This window comes from Tauraco erythrolophus, chromosome 12 (assembly GCF_009769465.1).
Source record: "Tauraco erythrolophus isolate bTauEry1 chromosome 12, bTauEry1.pri, whole genome shotgun sequence".
NCBI lineage: Eukaryota > Metazoa > Chordata > Aves > Musophagiformes > Musophagidae > Tauraco > Tauraco erythrolophus.
The window spans coordinates 13,549,551-13,571,722 of NC_141476.1; the positions used below are offsets into that span (position 1 = coordinate 13,549,551).

Sequence of the window (22,172 nt, forward strand, 5' to 3'; positions counted from 1 at the left end):
GAGAGGGGCCGCGCAGGGGCGGGGCGGAGGCAGCGCTGGGCCCGGGCCCCGGAAACGCCCCTCCCTCCCCGTGAGACAGGCCAGGAAGAGCTACGAGACGGCTTTATTCGAACGACGTAAAAAGGACAGGGAGCGGCTACCGCGGGCTGGTGTCGCCTCTTCTCCACCGCGACGGGAACCGGCCACCCGCTGTGAAACCCTCCACTGCGGCGGCAAATCAGACCCGAAAAACATCGCTATGGTATAGACAGAGCCCCAAGTACAGCTGTACTGCAGAGAACACAAAAGCTGCTGTAGTGAACGGGATCCCTATTCTGCTGCCAGAGCCAGAAGCATCGCCCGCAGGGGCCTGGTGTCAGGACAGTCCTGGAAAAGGCGGTTTATCCGACAGAGGCCATGATCACGTCCACGGGGAGTTCCTCTCCGCTGCGGGCGGTGACCTGCATCGTCACGGTGTCAGTGAGGACAAGACGAGACCGTATCAGGATGTCGTGGCCACCCCGGAACACACCTAGAATGGAGAGCAGGAGGAAGGAGTGAGTGCTCCCCTGCAGGTCTGAAAATGGGCACTACTGCTTGGCCGGGTCAGGTTTCCCAGATGTACTCTGGCACATCCCCAGCACTGGGCCCAGGAGATACCCCTGAGCAGCACATTTCTCATTAATTATAACTTGCCTGTGACTCTTGCTACAGTAAAACTCATGAAACCAAAGTGTAAAATAAATTCCAGCTGAGAAGACATCCAGGCACTCCTGCAGAGACTACCTGTCACTCATCTAAGAGCTCCAGTACACAGCCATTTTGCTTGCCATAGGTGCTGTGCTTTCCCCCCCAGGCTCACTCCAAACGAGGATGCCACAGACCATGAAGACAGCAAATTCCACCCACCTGAGCCTGGGGCTGATCCCAACATCCCCCAGTCACAGCACCCTCCCTGATCCCAACACCAGCTGCTGTACACTTGCAGAGACAGAAACCAGGGCAGGCACAAGCCTACAAATCCTACTCAGAGCGCAGTGGCCTCCATCAGAAACTCCTGCCCTGATTTTCAACACGCAGCTCTGTGCGACCTCCCAAAGAGCTGCTCCTCAAGCAGAGAGCTCACCCCACAGCTTACCTGCTAGGTACAGCGTGTGAGAGTTCTTGTTATCTGGCACTTTATCTGATCGCTCACAGGGCTGCATCCCCAGGAACTTCACGATATTACTAACTGCCTCTGTTCAGAAAAAATAAAACAGGCTCCATGTGACAGTCATCTTAACAGGGACACATAAAGAGCATCTAAAGGCGACTCTAGCCCTCCCTACTAGGGTTCATGTTCCCTGTCCTGAGGGACACTGGCCAGTATTGTGTTTTTGGAGGCCACCAGGGAGGCAAAGGCAACGCAGAAAAAACCTGCTGCCACAGGGCATTTCTGTTATCTGATGCAGCAAAGGTGCAACAGAAAGAAGAGGGTGAATGAGTCAGACAAAGGAAGTAGGAGAGTGCAGCTGGCTGCACACTTACTGCACAGCCCTGACAGCCTGCTTCCTTCTCTGGGGACAGATGCGGAAGGAAGGAGACATTTTGCAGGAGACACAGGTCTTCAGGAGGGATCTGAAAAGGCCTCAGGAAGGGTATTTCAAATCCCAAGGGGCTGTGTAAGGAAGCAGAGATGGCTATAGGACAAGGACACACTTCTAAGCCATCAAAAGGACTGAGTTTTTACAGGCTTCTCAGGAAAAATAAAAGGACTCTCTAACACATGATGAAAGAGAAGAGGGCTTACACCCTAACCCTGCCCACCAACCTCACATCTTCTGCTCTTTGTGTATTATCTTACTGGTCTCAAGAAGGAAAGTGGCAACTCACAGCTGAACCATGGTCTGTCTGCTTGGGAGGACAGAGTGTGAGAGCAAAGCAAGATGTTCTCTTGCCTCTCACAATCCAGTCTGGTCTCCACAGGGTCCAGAGTATTCATTTGTTTTTTTGAAACCTGAGCTAACTTACCACAGTAACTGCAGCTCCACGTTTAACAGCTGCAGTGAAGCTACTTGTGAAGGATTTTGCCCCATTAGCCTTTCTGTGAGAGATCTAAAGTGAGCCCAGCTGCACCTCCAGACTGCCTGCTGGAGGAAGAGCAACGTTAAGAGCTCCGATGGGCTCAGGCACCCCCTTACCTTCAAGGGTTTTAATAGCAGATAAAGTGAAGGTCTCTTCCTTTTCATACTCGTCACCCACTTCATCCCAGGCTGCTCCAAAGTTTGGCTTCAGAACTCGCTGGATGTGATCAGCCACAGTTACCTCCAGGTCTTCAAGCTGATGGTAGAAGAGGTTTAAGTGAAACATGCCCTCCAGAGCGAGATTTAGACTGGATTCCCTGAGATCAGGTGAGTGTAGGAGACAGCCTCTAGTTCCACTCATGAACACAGAGCAAGCCCTAGTTTGCCTCAGCAAACAATACAGGGTTGAGTAACTGCTTGGCCTGGGAAAGCCACTGGTCATGCCATTTCTAGGGTTTACAAAGCACATTCCCCTTCTGAAGGCAACCCTTGGCCTGACAGAGATCAAAGCACTGGACAAACATCTGTTTCAGAGGTAAAAACAAAAGCTGAGAAATAGCTGCTTGTGCTCACACAGATGCAGCATTTGCTTCCCTGGAATGCACATAAGCTTGTCTTGCTTTTCTGGCCTCTCATTTTGTAGGCTAGTAAAGTACAGTGAGACACCATCAGGCACTTGCTATCACCTTACGATGTGCGCCAGGTGAGCTGAACTGCTGCTGTGACTGCCTCTGTGCAAGGCAGAGCCAGGCTTGTCCCTCCAGAGCATGTATCGAAGGGCAGTCAGTGCCAGAGCTGGCCGGACACCAGCCTGCATTCATTTCAGCAATTACTGCAGGAAACAATCTCCTCCTGATTCTAGTTGAAACACATGGAAGAGTTTGTTTAAATATCACTCAAATGCCCTGGTGATCGGTGAGAAACATAGAGAAGGGTTAACTTTGCATGTGCCTTTGGGAAAAACCCTCCCCACCCCTTCTGGGAGGATGCTGCATCCTCAGTGACTCACTGCACAGCAGTGCCTCTATTCAGATTCGAAGCAGTGACAAGGAATGAAAAGAAAACAGCCTCTGGAGCTAACAGGGCAAGCTGAGGTTGTGTGACAACACCCCTTCCTGTCCAGAGAGTAAACAGATCACAAAAACCCTCACGACTGCAGTTTCCGTGATCAGGTACACCCCCAGCTCCTTACCACATATTCATCCTCGTAACCCTCATCGTCCGTCTCACCCGTGTTCGGATCACAGTCCTTGACAGTGAACTTCATCATGCAGCTGAAGGTGCAGGCCACTGGAGGCGGGGGAGGCAAAGGCAAAGCTCACTTTACCACCAGATCCGCAACCCTCTGCAGCAGAACAGGGCTGGGAAACTCGGGGCAGCTGGGTTCTCCTCCCAACTGTGAGCAGCATGGGCTTAGCCAGTGACCTAGGGAGGACTCTCCTACAGTTTCTGTCTCTCAAGGACAAGGTATTTATTTGTAATATTAAGGCTAGCAAACAGTGATAAAGACAGGCTCGTGATGGTTGTACAAGACCATAATCCTCAGATCAAGTGCTATTACTGATGAACCTCAAGTTGTGTCAGGAAAACTAACTAAACATGATCCACCAGTGCCTTGTGAGGCAGCAAGATCCTTATCTAAGGATCAGTTCATGCACCTCTGAAATGAAACCACCTTGCACTGCAACACTGCAGCTGATTAATACCACTTGACTGGGACAGGAAGTGATGACTCATCCCTGAGAACACAGGCACTGCTGGGTTAACAGCAGCAACACACATAGGCGAAGCAGTCCCAGAGCACAAACCAGGGAGACCAAAGCAGAGGTAAGGCCTGGTTCATGTTCTGGACAGTGACAAATGAGGGGATGTTCAGTTCAAATAGACATCCCTGAAATTCTGCCCATTTGTCCAAAACCCCTTTGCTACTCAGAGCATCTGGGCACTCCCAGCACTTAACAAGTACCAGCCTCCCCACGTACTAACACAAAGAACAGACAGGCTAAGGAACATGCTGGGCTGCATGGGAGATAACTTAGCAGAGAGCTGAATGCTCATCTGCCAGCTCCCATAGCCTAACTCGACAATGCTCCAGCTCAAGGGAACCAGGAAAGGAGAAGGGAGGCCTGACAAACAGCAAAGAGAAGTCATGCTCAGCATCACTCAGCGCTGCACCCACACACTGGCTATAAATATCTGTCTAGGATGCAAGGTAAAATGTGTGGGGGCGTGCGCAATACGGTATGCTTAATTTGGGGGACATCAGGAAAACACAGATGACAAACTGTTTACCTGCTGTCGGATCCTCTTCAGACAGTGCCACCAGCGTGTAGCACGTACCCGGCTGGTTGTACACCAGGGTTTTGGCAGGTATGTAGCCAATGACTTCATACCCCTCTGTTGGCTCCATCTGCACTGTGACATTCTCCAGGATCTGATCGTTCAGGGTGTTCGTGCAGTCAAACTAAACAGGGAAGGAGAGAGCAGCAACAGCTTGAAGCTGCTAGCTATAGATCTGATAGCAGACTCCCTTTAGGCAGAGTGGGAGCCTGGCATCAACTTGTGAACCCCTAGCTCTTTGTGTTTCAACAGTGCCATCTCGCTATCAGCTGGTTAGTCACAGGGCTCATGTGTTCCAGTTTACTGACAGAGCTACTATGAGGGACAAACTAAAACCCTTCAGGGAACCCCACTGCTACAGCAAACTTTTTTTTTTGTTTAAAACAACACTTAAAATAAACCAGCACACAACTATACAATGCCAGCCCTCTGCAATCCAGGCAGGAGCACAAATTCAGCAAGGGCAGGGATGTGTCACCTTCTGCCTGTTTCAGTTCACCAATTAGTGTAGAACTTTTTCCTCTCAATGTACTTTGTCATTCCTCCTTGGATGGTTAATTCTCAGGCTAACTCTTTGCTCTACAGAAACGAGTACTGCGTTGCCTACATCTTCTCACTCGATGCTACAGGGACACAGTTCCCCACAGCAGATGGGAAGATGATCCTTTGCACAGCTCAAACTAGGGATAGCTTGAGCAAGTTTCAGCAAGCGTGATCATTTCAGCGAGTCTAAAATTGCTGATAAGACTTTGTTTCGGCTGCAATGACAAGTCACTTAACCTCACACAATTGCATCTGGTGGATGAACATCAGAAACAAAGATCAACCCCTAGGAGGACTGTGTAAGCAGTTCTAAGCTTTCAAGGAAGGAGCTGTCCTCCTAAGGAAGGACAAAACACTGCTGCTCACAAGCTAGTGTGGGACTCACTGTGCCTTGAACTCCCAAGGCCCAGGCAAAGATACTGGCACATCAATCCTAACATCTCACATACAGCAGCAGGGTGGTACAGCCAAGACCAAGATGTACAGAAACAAGCACCTCTGCTACACAGGCTGAAACAAAAGGTAGGGATGAAGAGCTCTCCCCCACCACCTCCCTTTTCAGCCTCTTAAAAGAGTGAAGCTTACTATATCCATGCCCAAAGCACGTTGCCTGGGGACCCTGAGGAAAGAACACAGATCCCCTTGCCAACTGCTCAGTGAGAGCAGCCCCGCCTAGTGCTTGCATGATTTATTTGGACTGTACATGTAAGTGCTGTTCAGCCACACACATATGCTCCCCAACTAATTTTTCTGGGGCTTTGCTGCCCTGGATGAGAAACTAAGGACTTCTCACTGCAGTGACATCCTTTGAACACAGATATCCCTGAGCTATTTCTTCCCAGTGAAGCTTTTAACCAGTCAAGAGCTTATTTTCCATTCCTCTTTCAGCACCACATGCCATTGCTACCCACCTGAAACACCATGTGGCGGACAAACGTGTGCTTGGTGCAACGAACGACGTACTCCGTCTCCAGCTCTGTTAGGGCGACAGGCTCTGGGGAAGACTTGAAGAGCGGGCCCAGTCCCCGGAACTCTGGGATCGCCCCCAGTTGCTCTGAAACAGAAGACACAGAAACCATTGCCTTCCCCAACCCACAGGAAGGTGCTAGCAGTTTCCAAGCTGTTGTTTAAGCTGCCAGAAGCTGCTGCAGCAAGGAACTACCTGTCAAAAGTCCAAAAACATTCATTAGGGATTTCTAAAATTAAAGGCATAATCATCTATTGCCCAGATCTATTGCAAGCCAGAAAGAACAGGACTGCAGGCACCCCCACCCCCCAGGAGTGAACAGTTGACTTAAAGCTGGGAGTGCATGTCACTCCTTGAAAGGAGATGGGGAAAAAGCTAGAGCAGCTAACACAGGCTCAGCAAGAGGTGGCTGTATTGTTCTCACACACAGGCATAGGAGAGATTTTGCATCAGTTTACCTTGGAATATTTCTTGCCTTGTCGCTGCCACCTTCTCTGGCTGCTTGACTACAGCAACAGGGACATTTTCTACAAAAGAAAAAGAAAACAAAACAAAACAAAAATTTGAAGGTGAAGATTAAGAAGTAAATCTAAATCAGAAAATAGATCAATGTCTGGAGAGGAAAGGAAGAGAGCTCATTCCTCAGCTTGCTATGGACTAGACACCCCTATTTAGCTTCCTAAACACTTTTGGAACTGCAGCAGCTCCAATGAGGATTACTAACTGTTACTATCATTAGCAGCTGGACTAAACTGAAACACTAATGTGGGAGCAACCAGATTTGCTGGTCTTAGTCTTCACAGAAGATATAATCTGACAAAATTCAAATACGATGGAGCTCAGCAATTCCTCGCAAGCCACTGCAGTTTATTGTCCAAGGGCTGGAGCTGCAGGAGAACTACTAACAGTTTGGACCAGCATTCAGGGGCCTGCTCCTCACCTGCTCTTTGCTCGATGATAGGAGCTGTTGCCAAAGGAACAGATTTCAAGTCAAAGGGTTTCTCAGAGGGCTCCAGAGTATACTGATGCAGAGCCCTCTCCAGACCAGGGATGGACACTGTCAAACCTGGGGACAGAAGCAACAGGTCACTGAAACTGCAGATAACATCAGCTCTTTGTCACTTCTTAAGCTAGGAAGGATTTGGAGTCTTGTTTCGAGGAGTTCCTGCATTACCATTCAGGATGTAGCCAGCATTGAGGGCTTTCTGCTTCTGCTCCAGAACATTCAGGTAGAATGTGGCTCTATCTCTCACTTCGTTGTCATCATCCATCACACACCTGAGAGGAAAGGAGAAAACTTTCTTCAGTGCAAGACAGCAGAGTCCACACAAATGAATCCAGGTGACTAAACCACCTTATAGGGTCAGAAAGAACATGCCGCAGAATCACAGAATAGTTTGGGTTGGAAGGGATCTTAAAGATCATCTAGTTCCAACCCCCCTGCCATAGGCAGGGACACCTTCCACTAGATCAGGTTGCTCAAAGCCTCATCCAACATGACCTTGAACACTTCCAGGGATGGGGTATCCACAACTTCTCTGGGCAATGTGTTCCAGTGCCTCACCACCCTCAGAGTGAAGAATTTCTTCCTTACATCTAATCTAAATCTACTCTCTTTCAGTTTAAAGCCATTTCCCCTTGTCCTATCACTACATGCCCTTGTAAAAAGTTCCTCTCCAGCTTTCCTGTAGGCCCCCTTAAGTATTGGGAGGCTGGTAGAAGGTCTCCCTAGAGCCTTCTCTTCTCCAGATCTTGCAAAATCTCCTATTTCCACTATCAGCATATAAATATGAATTTGGCGGGGTGGGGGAATTGTGTTTACACCATCACATTTCCATCTCTTCCTCCCCTCCAAGCACTGACGGCTGGGAGGCAAAAGAAAGAAGTTACTTATTTTAGAAAGAGTTCTTAACCAGAGTAAATTACAGAGTTGATTCTTTCCCATTCAGAAATTCTCTATCCCAAGATAAGGTTTGCCAGTATTTCAGAAATTATGATATGGTTGCTCTGTGATTACAGTCACTGAGGGAACAGAGTAACTCAATGCAGTTCTGTGTCAGCTGGGAAATTAAAAATGTTAAACAAAGAGTTTGGGAGAAAAAGCTTTGCATGCATGAGAATCAATTGCTTTAAAAAGAAAGCACAATAAATGGTGGCCATAAAAAGACAACCAGCAATCTCTAGTAATTGTATCAGACAAGCAATCATAGAATCATAGAAAGGTTAGGGTTGGAAGGGACCTTAAAGATCATCTAGTTCCAACCCCCCTGCCATGGGCAGGGAAACCCTCCACTACACCAGGTTGCCCAAAGCCTCATCCAACCTGGCCTTGAACACTTTCAGGGATGGGGCATCCACAACTTCAAATCAAGTATCATCCACCATACTTGTCTTCTGCCCACTTTGTGGTGCTGAATGCAGTGGTGATCCCATCGCAGGATCCCAGGTACTCACTGCACCTTCTCAGACCCACAGCTAGAAGGGAGTAGACATGCATGAGGATGCTAAAAAGCTCTCAAGAGAACAGGGGTTTTCACTCAGGATGTTGAAAAACTCTGAGGTAAAACTCACCTTTTCAGTAACACCAAGATACTGGGTAACATCTCCTCATTTTGGGCTCCAAACTTGGCTAGGGCACTGACAGCACCTGAAGTACAAGTCACGAAAAGAGAATTAGAAAGCAATGCAATCACCTGAAGTTTCCTCCACTTCCTTGCCTTGTTCAAATATCATGTCAGAGACACTAGTATAAAGCATTACTGTGACTAGAAAGAGGCAGACATATTACAGCAAAGGGTCTGCAAACCTCCTGTTTCGTTTCAGAGTCACTGCAGCTACCTCCTCATTTCTCAGCCACTGGCCACCTCTTCCTTCAGTACCATTTTGCTGTGTAAAAAAATCTGCTCAGGACTAGAGCAAATCACCAGCCTCAAAAGCAGAGGTGTTCATCAACTATATTTCCTTCAAGATCTGTCACAGGGCAGGCAGCTTTCCAGGTCTGTCTCTTACCTGCCCGAACTTCTTCATGCTCCAGGACAACCCTGTTGTAGATGAAGCGAATGTATTTGGAGGGGTTATTGGTTTTGGGCCCTTCCTGCCCCAAGAGGTGGAGGATACGAGTGGCCAGCACTGTGAACTCGCAGTCTTCAATGAATTCACAGAGGTGAGACAGGCCTGTCTCTTTGCTCTCTGAGTTCTCCTCAATGATGCTGATGATGCAGTCCACAATAGCTCGCTTGTATTCAAAGCCACCCTAGGGAGCAAAGGGAACTGCTCAGCTGGAAATCTCAAAGTATTTTAGAGACTCTGAACTAGCCAGACAGGAAAAAAATTCCTTTGAAAAGGTCACTCACAGTCAGTGCTTTTAATCTGTGTTTGAAAGGAGAAGGGCAGTAATGCTGCCCACAGTTCTGACCCTTTACGCCCAGAGAACCAGCTAATGTTCAAGCTCTCTTGCTAGCTCCCTTCAGAATAGCTGAAGTGACAAAAAAACCCTCACAAGTCCTAAAGAGGGTAAAAGAATCCATCAGCCTGAAGGGTTTGCATCTCCTTCCAAATCCTCTGCTGCTAGAATTAGTGCATAAAAACAGCCATATGGAAGGAGAAGAAACCCAACTCTCTCCCCTTTAGCACCAGACATCTGAAGATGAATCACAAGAGAAATATATCAAGGATCATATCTGCCACAGCAGGACCCAGCAAATAGCCCCATTAGTGCAGCGAGACAGGCAATCAATACCTCCCCAGGCACACCCCATAACCTGACATGCTGTTAGTGCCTGGTTATCTTCAGACATTATTTACTAGTGTCCTCAATACACGCAAAGGGATTAAACTGCACACTACCCTCTGCCAATTACATGCACAGTGCTGGGCATCTGGGGGATCTTTCTGGAGCTACTTTGGATAAAAAAGCTGTAAAACAAAATGGTTTGAACTACAAAACCACATTCAAAATGATACCATCCACCCACAGAAAATCTGGGAGAGGAGAATGGTCCATTTTTCACAGAAGCAAAATGAGAGGCTCTGGTTTGTTCCCAAACGAGAGGCTATAATTGGCAGAAAGTGATGTCAGAGCAAGCAGTGGTGCCAGCTGTGTTGCAGGCATGTTAGCTCATTTAGAAATGGCCTCAGCAAACCTCTGTAAAGCTGTCTTTCTGCAATTCTATGTCTGACTGAATGCAGAGAATGGTTATAGGTACTCATGATCCCTTCACTGCCACAGCACAGAGAACAGAACAAAAGTGGTCCTGTGTCATCAATAAATAGGTTGTTACCGAATCTTTGTGTACAAGACAAAACTTCTTGGAATTTGCTGTCAAAGTATAAAAGAAAGCTGGTTCAAATGTGAAACACACATGGACTGACTGCCAACAGATCTGCTGTTGCCTGCATTTGCTTTGAGAGTTAATAAACCCCCAGAAAAATCAAAGAATGAAAACCACATTAAAAATATGCCTGGCAGTATGTGTATTATTATTGTGCACAGCTGGCCATTTCTGCCAGTTAGACTGCAAACCTTTTACAGAGAGGCTCTTACTGCACAGCATTGTCAGTGAAAGCTTGACTTTCACAGGGGCCACTGTGCAGTCCTGCAGTTCACACACACAAACAAGGAACACGATGTAGTTGTCCTGCAAACTTACCTCTTCCCGAAGCATAGTGAAGAGAAAGTTCATGAGGACAGCGTGTTTGCGAGGGTACTTCTGACACAGCGCATTGATGGCCTGCACCACTACAACCTGGAGGAAAAGGGGTGCAAGTAAAAAAGGATTCTGTCTCACTAGGCAGGAAAAAATAGTTGGATCATATCAATTTTGTGCTGGTCCCTAGCCTGGAAACTATGGTTCAGCCTTTACTTATCTAACAAATGCAGTTCCAGGAGGTACAATCCTAGGAATTGGAGGAGATTGATCTTTATGCACTGGCCAGCCCCTAGCAAAAGCCCACACCCACTGGAAAGAGGAAAAAGAGATTTAATTCTCAAAGGGCATCTCTCCAGAAGAGATCATGTGACTTGGGAGCTGGGTGCTGTACGACCGAGGCTTGGCTTAGGCCAATAGCCTGAGATTCTTTCTCTTCCCTGCAAATACTCTGCAGCCTAGCTCCTGGAAGCAGTTCCACGCAGGTTTCAGAGTGCACACACAAACATGGACAAAGACCAAGGGGTTTCTTCAGGAACCTGCGTGTCCTCCCTCCTCCCACTTCCTTACTTTGAACTCATCTGAGATTTCTGACATGAAGGAGGAGATCTGCTTCATGAGCCGGTCAATGCTGCTCTCACTGCCAGTTTTCAGCAGCGTGGTGATGGCCAGGGTGGCTATGCTGCGGTTGGAGTCTGTCACAAGGTTCTCCAGGTCTAGGTTACAGGCAGTCACAGCGGATGGGTGCTTCATGGCCACCTAGGGCAGAGAAGGAAGGGTGGAAATCACTCAACAGATGCAAAAGGCCCAGCTGGCAAAACCCACCAAGTCTCTGTAAGCTTTCACTCCTTCCTGTAAAAATAAATGCTACAGACTGTACATGAGGGTCATCTCAGACAAACAACTAATCTGAGGTTGAAGTAAGAAGCTCTTTCTTCCTGCAGAATTTCACCTCTTGCTGGAAGAGAAGCAGTAGTAATAAATAACCTTTTACTACTTTTAAAGCTCTCATCTTCTATATATTAAGAAAAGAATGCTATGAACTCCCAACAGAAATTCAGCAAGCCTAGCTGTGTAGAACAGCTTTGTGGGTGGAACCACAGCAGTTGCCAGACACTGACATTCTGTCTTTTTCTTTTTTAGAGTTTACAAGGTCAAAGGAAAAGCTGGAGCATAGACTGCCACAGAGCAGGCAAAAAGCAGCATCAAGGTTTGATCCCTGTTTTACAAGGAGCTCCTTCACCATGGGAAGCTCAGAAGGGAAAGCAGTAACACGTAAGACCAGTGACGCTCTTATAGTGAAATGTGAAAATGACTGCTTTCCTTTTTCCTTCTGTAAAGTGTTCTTTGAGGTTTTATTCCACTCAGAAAGCAACGAAATGTAAGGCTGTAGCCCAGGGTAGAGGTTGTTCACACAAAATCATCACATAATCTTGCCCCCTTTCTCTTCTGAAGCCTGCACCTCCCTGCACATGAGAAACTGTTACAGCTCCCAGGAGACTGGCTCCTACCTTGTTGAGGGTACGGACGGCTGCATACCTCAGCGCTGCTTTCGGAGAGCTGCAGAACAGCTGCAAAACTGCAAGGTGGGAAAATCAACAAAGGCAGACGTTTAGGCAACCTTTTTTTGAGAAGCGTTTCATACCTAAAGCAAGAGCTTCTTTAAAGAGACAGTGGCAAGCACAAGGTAACTAGAAGCATGCTTAAGAAGCAACTGTGAATTTACCAGCTTCTTCTCTCCCTGTCGTCCCCTTTGCCACGCATCCCCGCTGACAGCGTGCTCTTACCCACCTCCCTCTTTTTCCACGGTGCTGCTATCTTTCGCTCCTCTTGAAAGCCAATTTCATCACCTTGTCACCTTTCCTATTAAGTCAATTTGAACTGTTCTTCTCCATTTCTATGCAAACCCTGTTCTTATCCAGGGCTGGCCCATGAAGGGCACCCTCTCTATGCAGAGAGGCGACACACAGCCTCCCTGCCAACAGTCCCAGCTCAGGAGAACCTTTGGACTGGACTGAGCTGGGAATGCAGGACCCTAACACCTTGGTTTCTTGCACTGTTACACTCAGTCTAAAACTGGCAAATTTATCAGTTAGAATTCAGTTCTGTTTCACAGAAAAAAAAAAAACAAAACAAAAACCCAGTAACCCACACTTGAACACACCAAGCAAATACCTTTACAGGAGCAAAGCTATTGACACATAGCACAGGCTCTCAGCAGCAGCATAAAGCAACAAAGGGTACGGCAGCGTTACAATCCTGAAACTACACAAGGTCCTTGTTTCTTGAGGTAATCAGCAGTTGTCACCACTGCAGGCCCATAATTCCCTCGCCATTGCCATGAGCATCACATTTACCTGAGACAGCCGGAGCCAGCTCTTTGGCAGTGCAGTTGGGCAGGTTAACGATGGCAGATGCAGCTTCGTAGACCACCATCTCATGCTTGTTTCTTAGGCAGCTCTCGATGAAATCGAACAGGGGGCTATCGCGGCTAAGGGACAAAAACCCACAGGAAAGAATTAAAATAAAGGTGCTAAGAAGAATCCGGCAGCAGAAGTGGGCAGGTCCCATAGCCTGTGGAAAGTAAAAGCAGCCATCAATCCACTGTCTCCAGATTTTGTAGTGGTCATTATAGAGTACTTTCAGCATGCTTGGACTGGAAGTTAGGCTGCCTTCTGAGAAGACGCTCTGCTTTACAGGCTAAAGGGAATCTCCCTTAGCCCTCACACACTGAGAGCTCACTGTACACTCGAAGTCTTATCCGCAGTGCATACATGATAGCCAAATAATTACAGAAGACAGAGAAAATGGAGTATCTCAACAAAGAACAGCCATGCAAAATAGGCAAGAGAAACAATAAAGTATTCGATGTGCAAGCACATACACAGACAAAACTCACAAAAGCCATCCCATAAAACCACGAAAGCATCCTGTGTTTTTTTCTGCTGTCTTTTAACCAACAATAAGAGGGCAGAAGTTCCATGCTGCTCTTCAAAGACAAAAATAATTGCCCTCATGAGATGGCAAATGAGCCTGCAAGAGGAGATGGAAGCAGGACCTGAGGAAATTCTTCCAGCAGGGCAAAGGAGCGTCCTCACCTGCCAGCCTCTTCCTCCAGCAGCTTGCTGGCTACTCGAATCATCATGCAGTAGGCGAATGGTGACTTGAGGCCGTGGCGCGTGAACTTGCTGAGCATCTTGTTGACTGCCAGGCGGTCATTCTTCCGCACATGGTAGAGCAAGCCCAAAGCGTGATACTGTGCATGGAAAGAGATCATCACAAACCCACAGTATGTTCTTTCCGTTCTTATCCCCTCTGTTGTCCAGAATTGCCTTGCTGAGCTCTAGTAGTTTGCCCCACTCCCAGCTGCTGCTTGCTATTCCTTGTGTTGGTGGCGGGTTTCCTACCTGCACCATGATATTGTCACTGGAAGCTGCCTCCTGAGCCTCGTTCACCCAGCGTTTTACCACATCGTAACTGGTCTTCAGCAGGTGCTGGGGGGGGAGACAAAGTCACAGACAACCCATGAGAGAAGGATGGAGGATTCTTTGGGAATTACAGCTCATATTAAGCAGCAGTGAGCCTTCCCCATGAGGGCACTGGCAGCAGCAACTTGTAGAAGAGCAGAGGATCAGCATGCAGAGACCTGGCCTTGACAGCTGTGGCCTCAAGAGGTTGATGATCTCTCACAAAGTCAGCACCTGTCCCTCAGTTCAATAATTGGCGAACAGCAGCAATGAAACCCTGAAACTCCAAAGATGTCCAGTCCCACCACAGATGACTGCTTCCCAGCTTCACTGTCCCTCAGGCCCACTCTGCAGGGAGTACATACCAAGGAGGACACCAGAGCAGAGCTCGATACACTTGGCACTTTGTCAACAATTGCCTGCTTCATGTAGCGCTCGATGGCCTGCAACATGGTACTCTGCAGGGAAAGAGAAACAACAGCTGACATGGAAAAGCCATCAGAACTGTGAAAGAGGAGATGCAAAGGCAGGAAAAGCAGGATGAAACATGGGATGGGGTGAAGTAGGAAAAGGTGAAGGGCTTAGGGATGCCCCAAGAGAAAAGCAACACTTACATCAGTGATTTGACAGAGCGCTCTCACAGCAGGGCCTCGGTAATTGTCATCCTTCCCAGTCATGTCTTTGGTTAAGCTGGTTGAAAACAGGAAGCTCTCAATACTGTGCTCCTGAGCCAGCAGCTCTCAGTGCACACAGAGCAGCAGGCAGCCAGCATCACGGCTGAATGCCAAGCAGGCAACTGCAGCTCTCAGGCAAGTCCCACTGGGGTGGGAAGGCAGGAGGAAAAGATCAGTACTCAGGTTGCAAACCCATCAGCAGGCTGTTTGAGCTCCTAATCACCACGGGAGACTGGCGTGCACACACATGCACCTGAGGCATTTGCCTTCCTTACTGAACACTCATTCCTGCCCTTTCCCCAGGATCCTGGTCAGTGAAAGACAGTCTATGAGGGGACACGAGTTCATCACATCCCAGCACTTGGGACTGGCTTCTGCCTGCTGCATGGCCTCAGCCTCCAGGAGACCCTATACCCTAACGCTCCCATCTCCTGATACAGCACTGGCCTTTCAGTGGGATGATCAGCAATTCAGGAACAACTCACAGAGGGAATTCTGCTCCCCAGTGAAGATGCATTCTGTGCTGCTAACAGGAGCATTAAATCCCTGTCTACCTGTTGAAAGCCTTGGGATTTAGGCCAGAAATCTTCAAAAAGCTTCAAGGCATTCAGACAGGAAAGCAGGATTTAATGAAACACCCTGTTGCAAAAGGGGTAAAAACAGCAGCGCTGCCTTATCGTGTAACCAAAAGAAAGAGTCCAAACACCCATGGGCATGGGACATAGGGACATAGCACATTTCACATACATGTCTAGGAGTTCAGCGTCTGTATTTTAACAGCCTTTTTTAAAGGAAAAAATTTTCCTCAACAAGGGCATTCCCTACACTCACCCTGTTTAGGGACTACAGTTATCTTCAAGAGCTTGGACAGACATTACTGGAGGACACATGAATATAACAGTAAGAAAAACAAAGTGACTGACCTGCTGGTAACAATGATTACATCTTCTGCAATAGAAGACATCTCTTTGATAGTCAGGTAACACATCCTGCGAAGAGTTGGCTGACAAGGAAAGAAAGTAGACAGACATGAGCTGAGTGGATCCTAGATAGGAAGAGGTCTCAGTTTTCTCTGCTTCCATAGAATCATAGAATGGTTAGGGCTGGAAGGGACCTTCAAAGGTCATCTAGTCCAACCCCCCTGCAAGGAACAGGGATATCTCCAACTAGATCAGGTTGCTCAGGGCCTCGTCCAACCTGGCCTTGAACATCTCCAGGGATGGAGCATCCACCACCTCTCTGGGCAACCTGTTCCAGTGTTCTACAACTCTCATGATTTTATTCCATGATTTTATTGTGAAGATCAAGAACGTGATACCTTCAGAGACCCCTAGTGCCTGAGTGTAAAAGATGTACAAAATACATATTCATTAACAAAACACCCCTTCCTCTTCTAAATCCCTCAACCTTAGGGTGAAGCCACAGGGATAGCGGATTTAGCTGGATCTACAGTTTCATCTTTCACTTGTCATTCAGATGGACAAGGAGAAAAGCTTGAAATCATTAGTTGAAGGCACTCTGTTAGCTCAAAAGCAAGAAAGTAAGTAATTTATATTCCTGGGTCTGGGGATTTCTACACCAGTCTCATGATTTTAATACCTTGTGGTTTGGGGGACAACTAGTGATGGTACTACTGCTATAGGTAGCTACTAATTCCTGGCTTCCTTCAGGACACACTGTTGTTGGCTCAGCAGGAACTTTTAATGCTGGGCACAAAGCATTGCATATTCTACCTGATTATATGCTTGATTTGTGCTAGCACAATCTCAGGAGTTAAACAGCAAATCAGAGGGAGGAATCTCCATCTCAAGAACAGAGAATGCTTGAGCTAAGCTGCTACAAGGTCTGGGAAGGGCTAGGAAGCTGATTTCTGTTTCTAAACTTTCATCCTACTCACATCAGGTAGCTCCAGGCAGGATGGAAAAGCTGATTGTATATAAATGCACATCTCCAGGCTGAAAAAGACACTATAGACACCTTGTCCCACCAGACAAATACAGTAGAAAACAACAAGCAGACTTACATCATTGGACTGAAACAGCTTGGTCATAGCAAAGAAGGATTCGGTAGCTTCCATGACACCAAGGTGCTCCCCCTACATGATGTTTGGAAAGAAGGAAGGAAATCCCAGTTATCACAACCAGCTTTGGGACTGCTGCAGGTGTCTCCATATAGGTGTAAATTTTCTCTCCCTTACCTGGTTTATGAGATACAGGATCTTGGTGAGAATGTGAGCACATTTTCGTGGGTTTATGGGAGTCTCATTAAACACTCGTGCCTGGAAACAAAGCACAGACAAGGATGCTGACACCAACACCCTCTCACAAACACCACCCTGTCTGGTCTAGGCCACCAACTCAAACCATACATTGTGAGTGACATATGGCGAGATTCTTACTGACTTTGGATCAGATTTCCCCTCGATTCCTGTTAAATATGGAACCTTTTATACAGCTGGTTCTACAGTCCCATCATGGGATCGCAAATTCAAGTGCAATTAAAGTTTAAAGGCCAAATCTTCATCACACTTTCACCCACACAAGTCTGGATTGTGTGCTAGCTAAAACACTACTCTTCTGACAGATGTACGTGAGCTCTGTGAGGCTAACGGGGGCCAACACCGTCCACAACATTGCAAACAAACAGATAACACTGAAACAACAGGGTCTGGGGATCAAGCTTACCTGCTGTTGAACAGAAAGGCATTATTTTCAGAGCAAATTCATAGACTATTCAATAACCGCTCACACCCTACTCATTAACTTTGTCATCTACCAGACATTTGGGGTATTCAAGGCCAACTTCCCAACCCATCTGTTTCAAGGTGAGCTTCCCAGATAATTTTATTCATTTTATTACTATGTATAGTTCACAGTCTTTAATTCACTACAGAGATCATTTCAACCTTCTTCCTTCCCCCTCCAACAATAAAATAAGAACTAACAGGAGTGTTGCCCATTTCTTTCAGCACTAGCAGGGCTGTAATAAACCCCCACTTCCTTGCTGAAGTTCTCCAGTGACCTACTCAAGAGAGAGAGACACTCTAGACAGAAAGGGGCACACAAAGGAGAGTGTCTAAGGATTTACCTCTTGCAAGACTGCACTCTTCTCCAGGTGCTGGAATGGGTTGGAACCCCCACCTGCAAAATAAAGAGAATAAAAGTCTTTCCAGGGATAATGCTATGGCAAAGCAACTTTCTAACCATGCCCATACTTTAAAAACAAACTGAGCATTTTGGAGTAACTTTTTTCACAAACACCAAGCAACCAGAGCTTCCTCTTTTAAGTAATACTAATTGGATGTCTTCATAGCAGTTAAGGAAAGCAGAGCAAACAGGACATTATTTGGTTTATCACTCCTGCCTCCCTCCCCGCCCCCCCAGAAGTAACTAGCCATGAGCTGAGGTAGACTGATTAGCTGTAAAGTAACTGCGTTCCACTGTTATCCCCAAAGACCTATTTCCAGCCCCTGGGCCGGGAGCTTGCTGACAGTTAGAGCATCAATAAGACAGGCCTAGAAACAAAAGCTCAGATATCACTTGCCAGACTGGTGAGTCAGGAGTGCTTTATCCCTCCCTTATAAACCAATCAGGAATCCACCAGTAAAGTATTTTTGGCTCTATCACTAATTAAGAGAACAAGACAGAGGATTGGAGAGTCTGGACACAGAGCAACTTTCATTGTTCTGCTTAATAGAATAAATTATATTAAATAATTAAAAACCTCACCAATTAAGGACAAAATAATCAGAGGGAAAAGCGCTATCATTCTGCATGGTCTCTATTAACTCGCGTCCTAAGCATTTGTGAGCTGCAGCTTTTCAAAAGCTGCCAGTTATTGATAAGCAGGTTTTAATTAATACCTGGCCCTGGGACAAAACACAGCTATTTCCAGCACTGTTCCTATGTTTAACAAGCCTGATCCGCTAGAAAGCACAGCTCCTGGGCCCAGCTCCAATCTGACCTAGGCTTGAAACATCCTACACTGGCACCAGGAGCCTTTGCAAGAGTAAGCCTCACACTTAAAGGCAAACACATCTGCACTCTGGCTCCTTCCCAGTTCATAAACTGCCCTCCTCTGGCTCAGGAGAAGTTTGCAAATGCTCAAAGTACAGACACTTATGTGGGGTTGAGGAGAGAAGAAAACAAGGGGAAAGAACAAAACTAACGTCTCTAGTACAAATACGAATCAATTCTAGCATTAGCATGTGAATTTGTTCCAAAAAACCTGCCCAGCAGCACAGTATTTCCCATGGTCCAGCATGTCTACAATCCCTAAATCAGCCACCAAAACCAGAGCTCCGCCTCTTCATCTTTCGTAGCACTAAGGATATTGAAATGTATTGTATTCATATACAGGTCTTGATCTCTCACAGCACCCTGTGTCAAAGTATTCTTCCACCAGAGAAGGAGAAAGACACAGGGAAGGCAGAGGCTGTGTGTTCAGAAAGCTCCTAGTATGGAATGACTAACAACAATTTGTACTGATTTGCAGAGAAACAGTCACCGACCAAGCAAAGGCCTCAGAACAATTATATGCCAAAATAACATCTCAAAGTGCATTTCTGAAAGCCAGCGGAGGCAGCTCATCCAAGACTACCTAAACCATCCCCGAAAAGCAAAGAAACAGAAGCCAATAAAGCAGACGCACTCGTCTCAACAAAAAGACTGTTAAATGGAAAGAATGGGTATACAAGGCCTGTAAATTCAAGGGTGGCATGCTCCACATAAGACCAAGAACAACAAGCACTCAGGCTATACATTTGAATGTATACACAATCCACGGAGAAAAGCAGGTGCAGTAAATGCTAGCAACCTTCACTCGACACGGAAGCAACAGGATGAGAAGTAAATGCAATAGTGAAGAAAAAATGTTGTTAAGCATGCAAGCAGTGGTGGCAGAAAGGATAAAGCAGAGCTCTGAGAGCTCTCAGTATGAACAAAATCAACAAGAGTCAGCACCATGATACAAGGAAGTGCATCTCCTGCCAGCCTTGCCCATAGGTAACGCAATACCTTGAAGCACGCAGCAGGTGCAAACGTAGAATAGTCCCAAAATGAAAGCCAAGAGCCATTCCCCTCCAACAGTTGCTTCACTAAATTCTCCACTTACCAAGACATCACCGGAGGCTTTGGACAGGGAAACAAGGGCACTTCATGCACATTAAAGTAAAAAGCAAGCAGTCACATAGAACAATCACTAAGATTTACACTGAATAGGTTCCCTTCAGGATGCACTGCTTTGTTATGCAGAACAAGCTGCTAGAAAGCTTCATAGGAAGATAAAAAAAGATACCACAAGGCACAGCCGTAAAAGCAAACACTGTCCTATCTAGCCCTGATTCCACCTGAACGACACACCACATAAAATACCGACCTCTTCCTTACTACTCGGGCCTAAAGTTTTGAAAAGCCAAGCAACACCTCGTGTTTCTTGGGTGCTCTCAGCCTTTCAGCCCCACTGAAGCTGGCGGCGATCTTGCTGGAAGAGCAGACCATGTGTGTCAGAAATACGCGCCAGAAACTACAAATGGGATTCTTACCCTGCTTTGGCACCTGGTTTGAGAGCTGGGCAACTGTGAGCAGGGCCAGTCTGCTCGATGTTTAGTCTCCGGCAGGAAACCTCCGAGTGTGGGGCCAAAGCAGCTGGTTCAGCCGCTGGCCGCAGCAGGGAGAGGCCGGCAGCGGGCTGCTCTGGTGCTCCTCACCGCGCCCGTGGGCGCATCGGCGGCCCCCGCCGCAGAGCTGGTACGGAGCCTCCCCTCGCAGCCCCCTCCTCACCCACAGAGGGTGTCCCCCCACGGCCCGGCTCCCCTCGCCTCCCCTCACCCGACTCCTCGTCCTTCTTGTCGAACTTCTTCAGCATGATGCTGCCGAGCGGCCCCGCGGGGAGGCCCTTCCCGCCGCGGGGTAGTCCCGACCGCGGTCCCGGTCCTGATGCTGCCGAGCGGCCCCTCGGTGAGGCCTTTCCCGCCCCGTGGCACTCCCGGTACCGACGCCGGTGCCACCACTCGCCCCTTCCTGCTCCCCGCCCCTTCCTGCCAGCCTGTCACCGCCACGGCCGCCCGCCTCACTGCGCAGGCGCGTCCCCGCCCGCCCTGACGTGGCTCCCGGCGCCCGCCCGGGCTGCGGGCGGGGGTGGGGCGCGGAGGGTGACTGACAGGAGGAGAGGGCGGGGACCGATTGGGAAAGCTGCGGTCTGATTGGCGGAGAAGCGGGGGCGGGGCTAGGAGGTGTCCGGGGCTGGGGGCAGCATTGGCACTGGGGGCGCTGGAGTTCGGGTGGGGCGCAGTGGGTACACTGGGGCTGGCGCGGGAGGCACTGGGACCAGAGGATACACCAAAGGAGACACGGCATGGATGGGGGGGGACACCAGCACTGGGGGGGGGCACTGGGTTCCCTGGGGGGACACTGAGCAGGAGGACACTTTGGGAGTGGCAGAGGAAGGGCAGAGTGGGGAACTGGGGAGCTTGGGGGACACAGGGGCCAGAGCGGGGCTGGAGCAAGGGGGAGCACACTGGGACTCAGGGAGGGGAGGTGGGGTGGTGGGGCAGGACATGGGAAGGGGGAGATCCTTGCCCCACAGGACGAGGAGGGCGATGGGGGAGACCCCCCTCCTGGGTTGTCACCTGGACTGCCTGTCCTGGAGCGTCCCCGCTGCGACATACTGTCACTGGCCGCTCTTCCCATGCCCCATATCCCCACTGCCACCAGTACCCTGTCGTGTACCCTGCACCCGCAACCTCCCGGGCCCAGCCCTGCGGCACCCACCTGCTGCAGCGGGGCGTCTCGGGGGTCCAGCGCCGCCTGGGCACTGCCTGAGCTCTGGGGCAGGCAGGGAAGGCAAAGGACCCGTTACCCACCTCACCACCTCATCCCAACCCACCTATCTGCTGGCACATCCCTTTGCCAGCTACAGAAATACGTCCCTCCCACGGGGTGCAGGGTCACCCCGGCTGCTTCTGTTCCCCTCCCAAGGCCAGCGCCTGCTCCAGGGCGAAGGGCCACACTCACCCTGCGCCAGGTACTCCTCAAAGAGCATGGCTGTGTTCCCCACCAGCTCCAGCGGCCCCCCTGGCAGGCGTCTCCCGGCCTCTGCCTCTCTCGCGCCGCCCTGTACTTTGCACGGGGCGGCTGCGCTCTGCTCTGCACCACTCTTATCTCCCAGCCTTACCGAAGACGGCAGCTCTGGCGACGCAATGCGACGTCCCTGTTGGCCCAGAGCTCCTGCGGGCACCCTGGGCCAGATCCTGGCCCTGCTGCCGGTGCAAGGGGTGACACTCTCATATGCGGTCCAATTACCTTTGGTCCTTAGCCCGGCACATGCCCCTACTGCATCTCCGGGGAGAGGGGACACAAAACGGGGGTGGCAAGGGGTGCCGGACTGGTATAAACCACAACAAAGCATGTTCAATGCCACCTTTTATTGTGCACGCTCGCCACTGGCAGCTTCCAGGCTCGGCTGAGCTTTGGGAAAGATTGTTGTGCATCGCA

General features: G+C 48.8%; 1 protein-coding gene across 1 annotated transcript; it reads right to left on the reverse strand.

Moving 5' to 3' along the window:
- Nucleotides 1-85: 85 nt before the first annotated feature.
- On the reverse strand, nt 86-20,623 carry COPG1 (coat protein complex I subunit gamma 1). The gene is made up of 24 exons (XM_086618774.1): nt 20,508-20,623; nt 17,767-17,819; nt 16,877-16,957; nt 16,703-16,774; nt 15,603-15,682; nt 14,620-14,695; nt 14,371-14,463; nt 13,946-14,032; nt 13,637-13,794; nt 12,896-13,029; nt 12,050-12,117; nt 11,109-11,297; nt 10,542-10,637; nt 8,902-9,145; nt 8,464-8,539; nt 7,067-7,170; nt 6,833-6,958; nt 6,351-6,419; nt 5,837-5,979; nt 4,335-4,506; nt 3,235-3,332; nt 2,160-2,298; nt 1,118-1,216; nt 86-511 (listed from the first exon to the last, which is right to left on the reverse strand). The coding sequence occupies exons 1-24, from the start codon at nt 20,542-20,544 to the stop codon at nt 381-383; spliced, it is 2,625 nt and encodes an 874-aa protein (XP_086474900.1). The 5' UTR covers nt 20,545-20,623; the 3' UTR covers nt 86-380.
- Nucleotides 20,624-22,172: the final 1,549 nt, after the last annotated feature.

Excerpts from the sequence above, each read along its gene's own strand:
- COPG1 (XM_086618774.1), bottom strand. The coding sequence starts at position 20,544 with ATGCTGAAGAAGTTCGACAAGAAGGACGAGGAGTCGG. Across the intron at positions 14,696-15,602 it reads GTAATCATTGTTACCAGCAG|CTTAACCAAAGACATGACTG; the intron begins GTCAGTCACTTT and ends GTTTTCAACCAG. Across the intron at positions 14,033-14,370 it reads CTGCTCTGGTGTCCTCCTTG|CACCTGCTGAAGACCAGTTA; the intron begins GTATGTACTCCC and ends CTCCCCCCCCAG.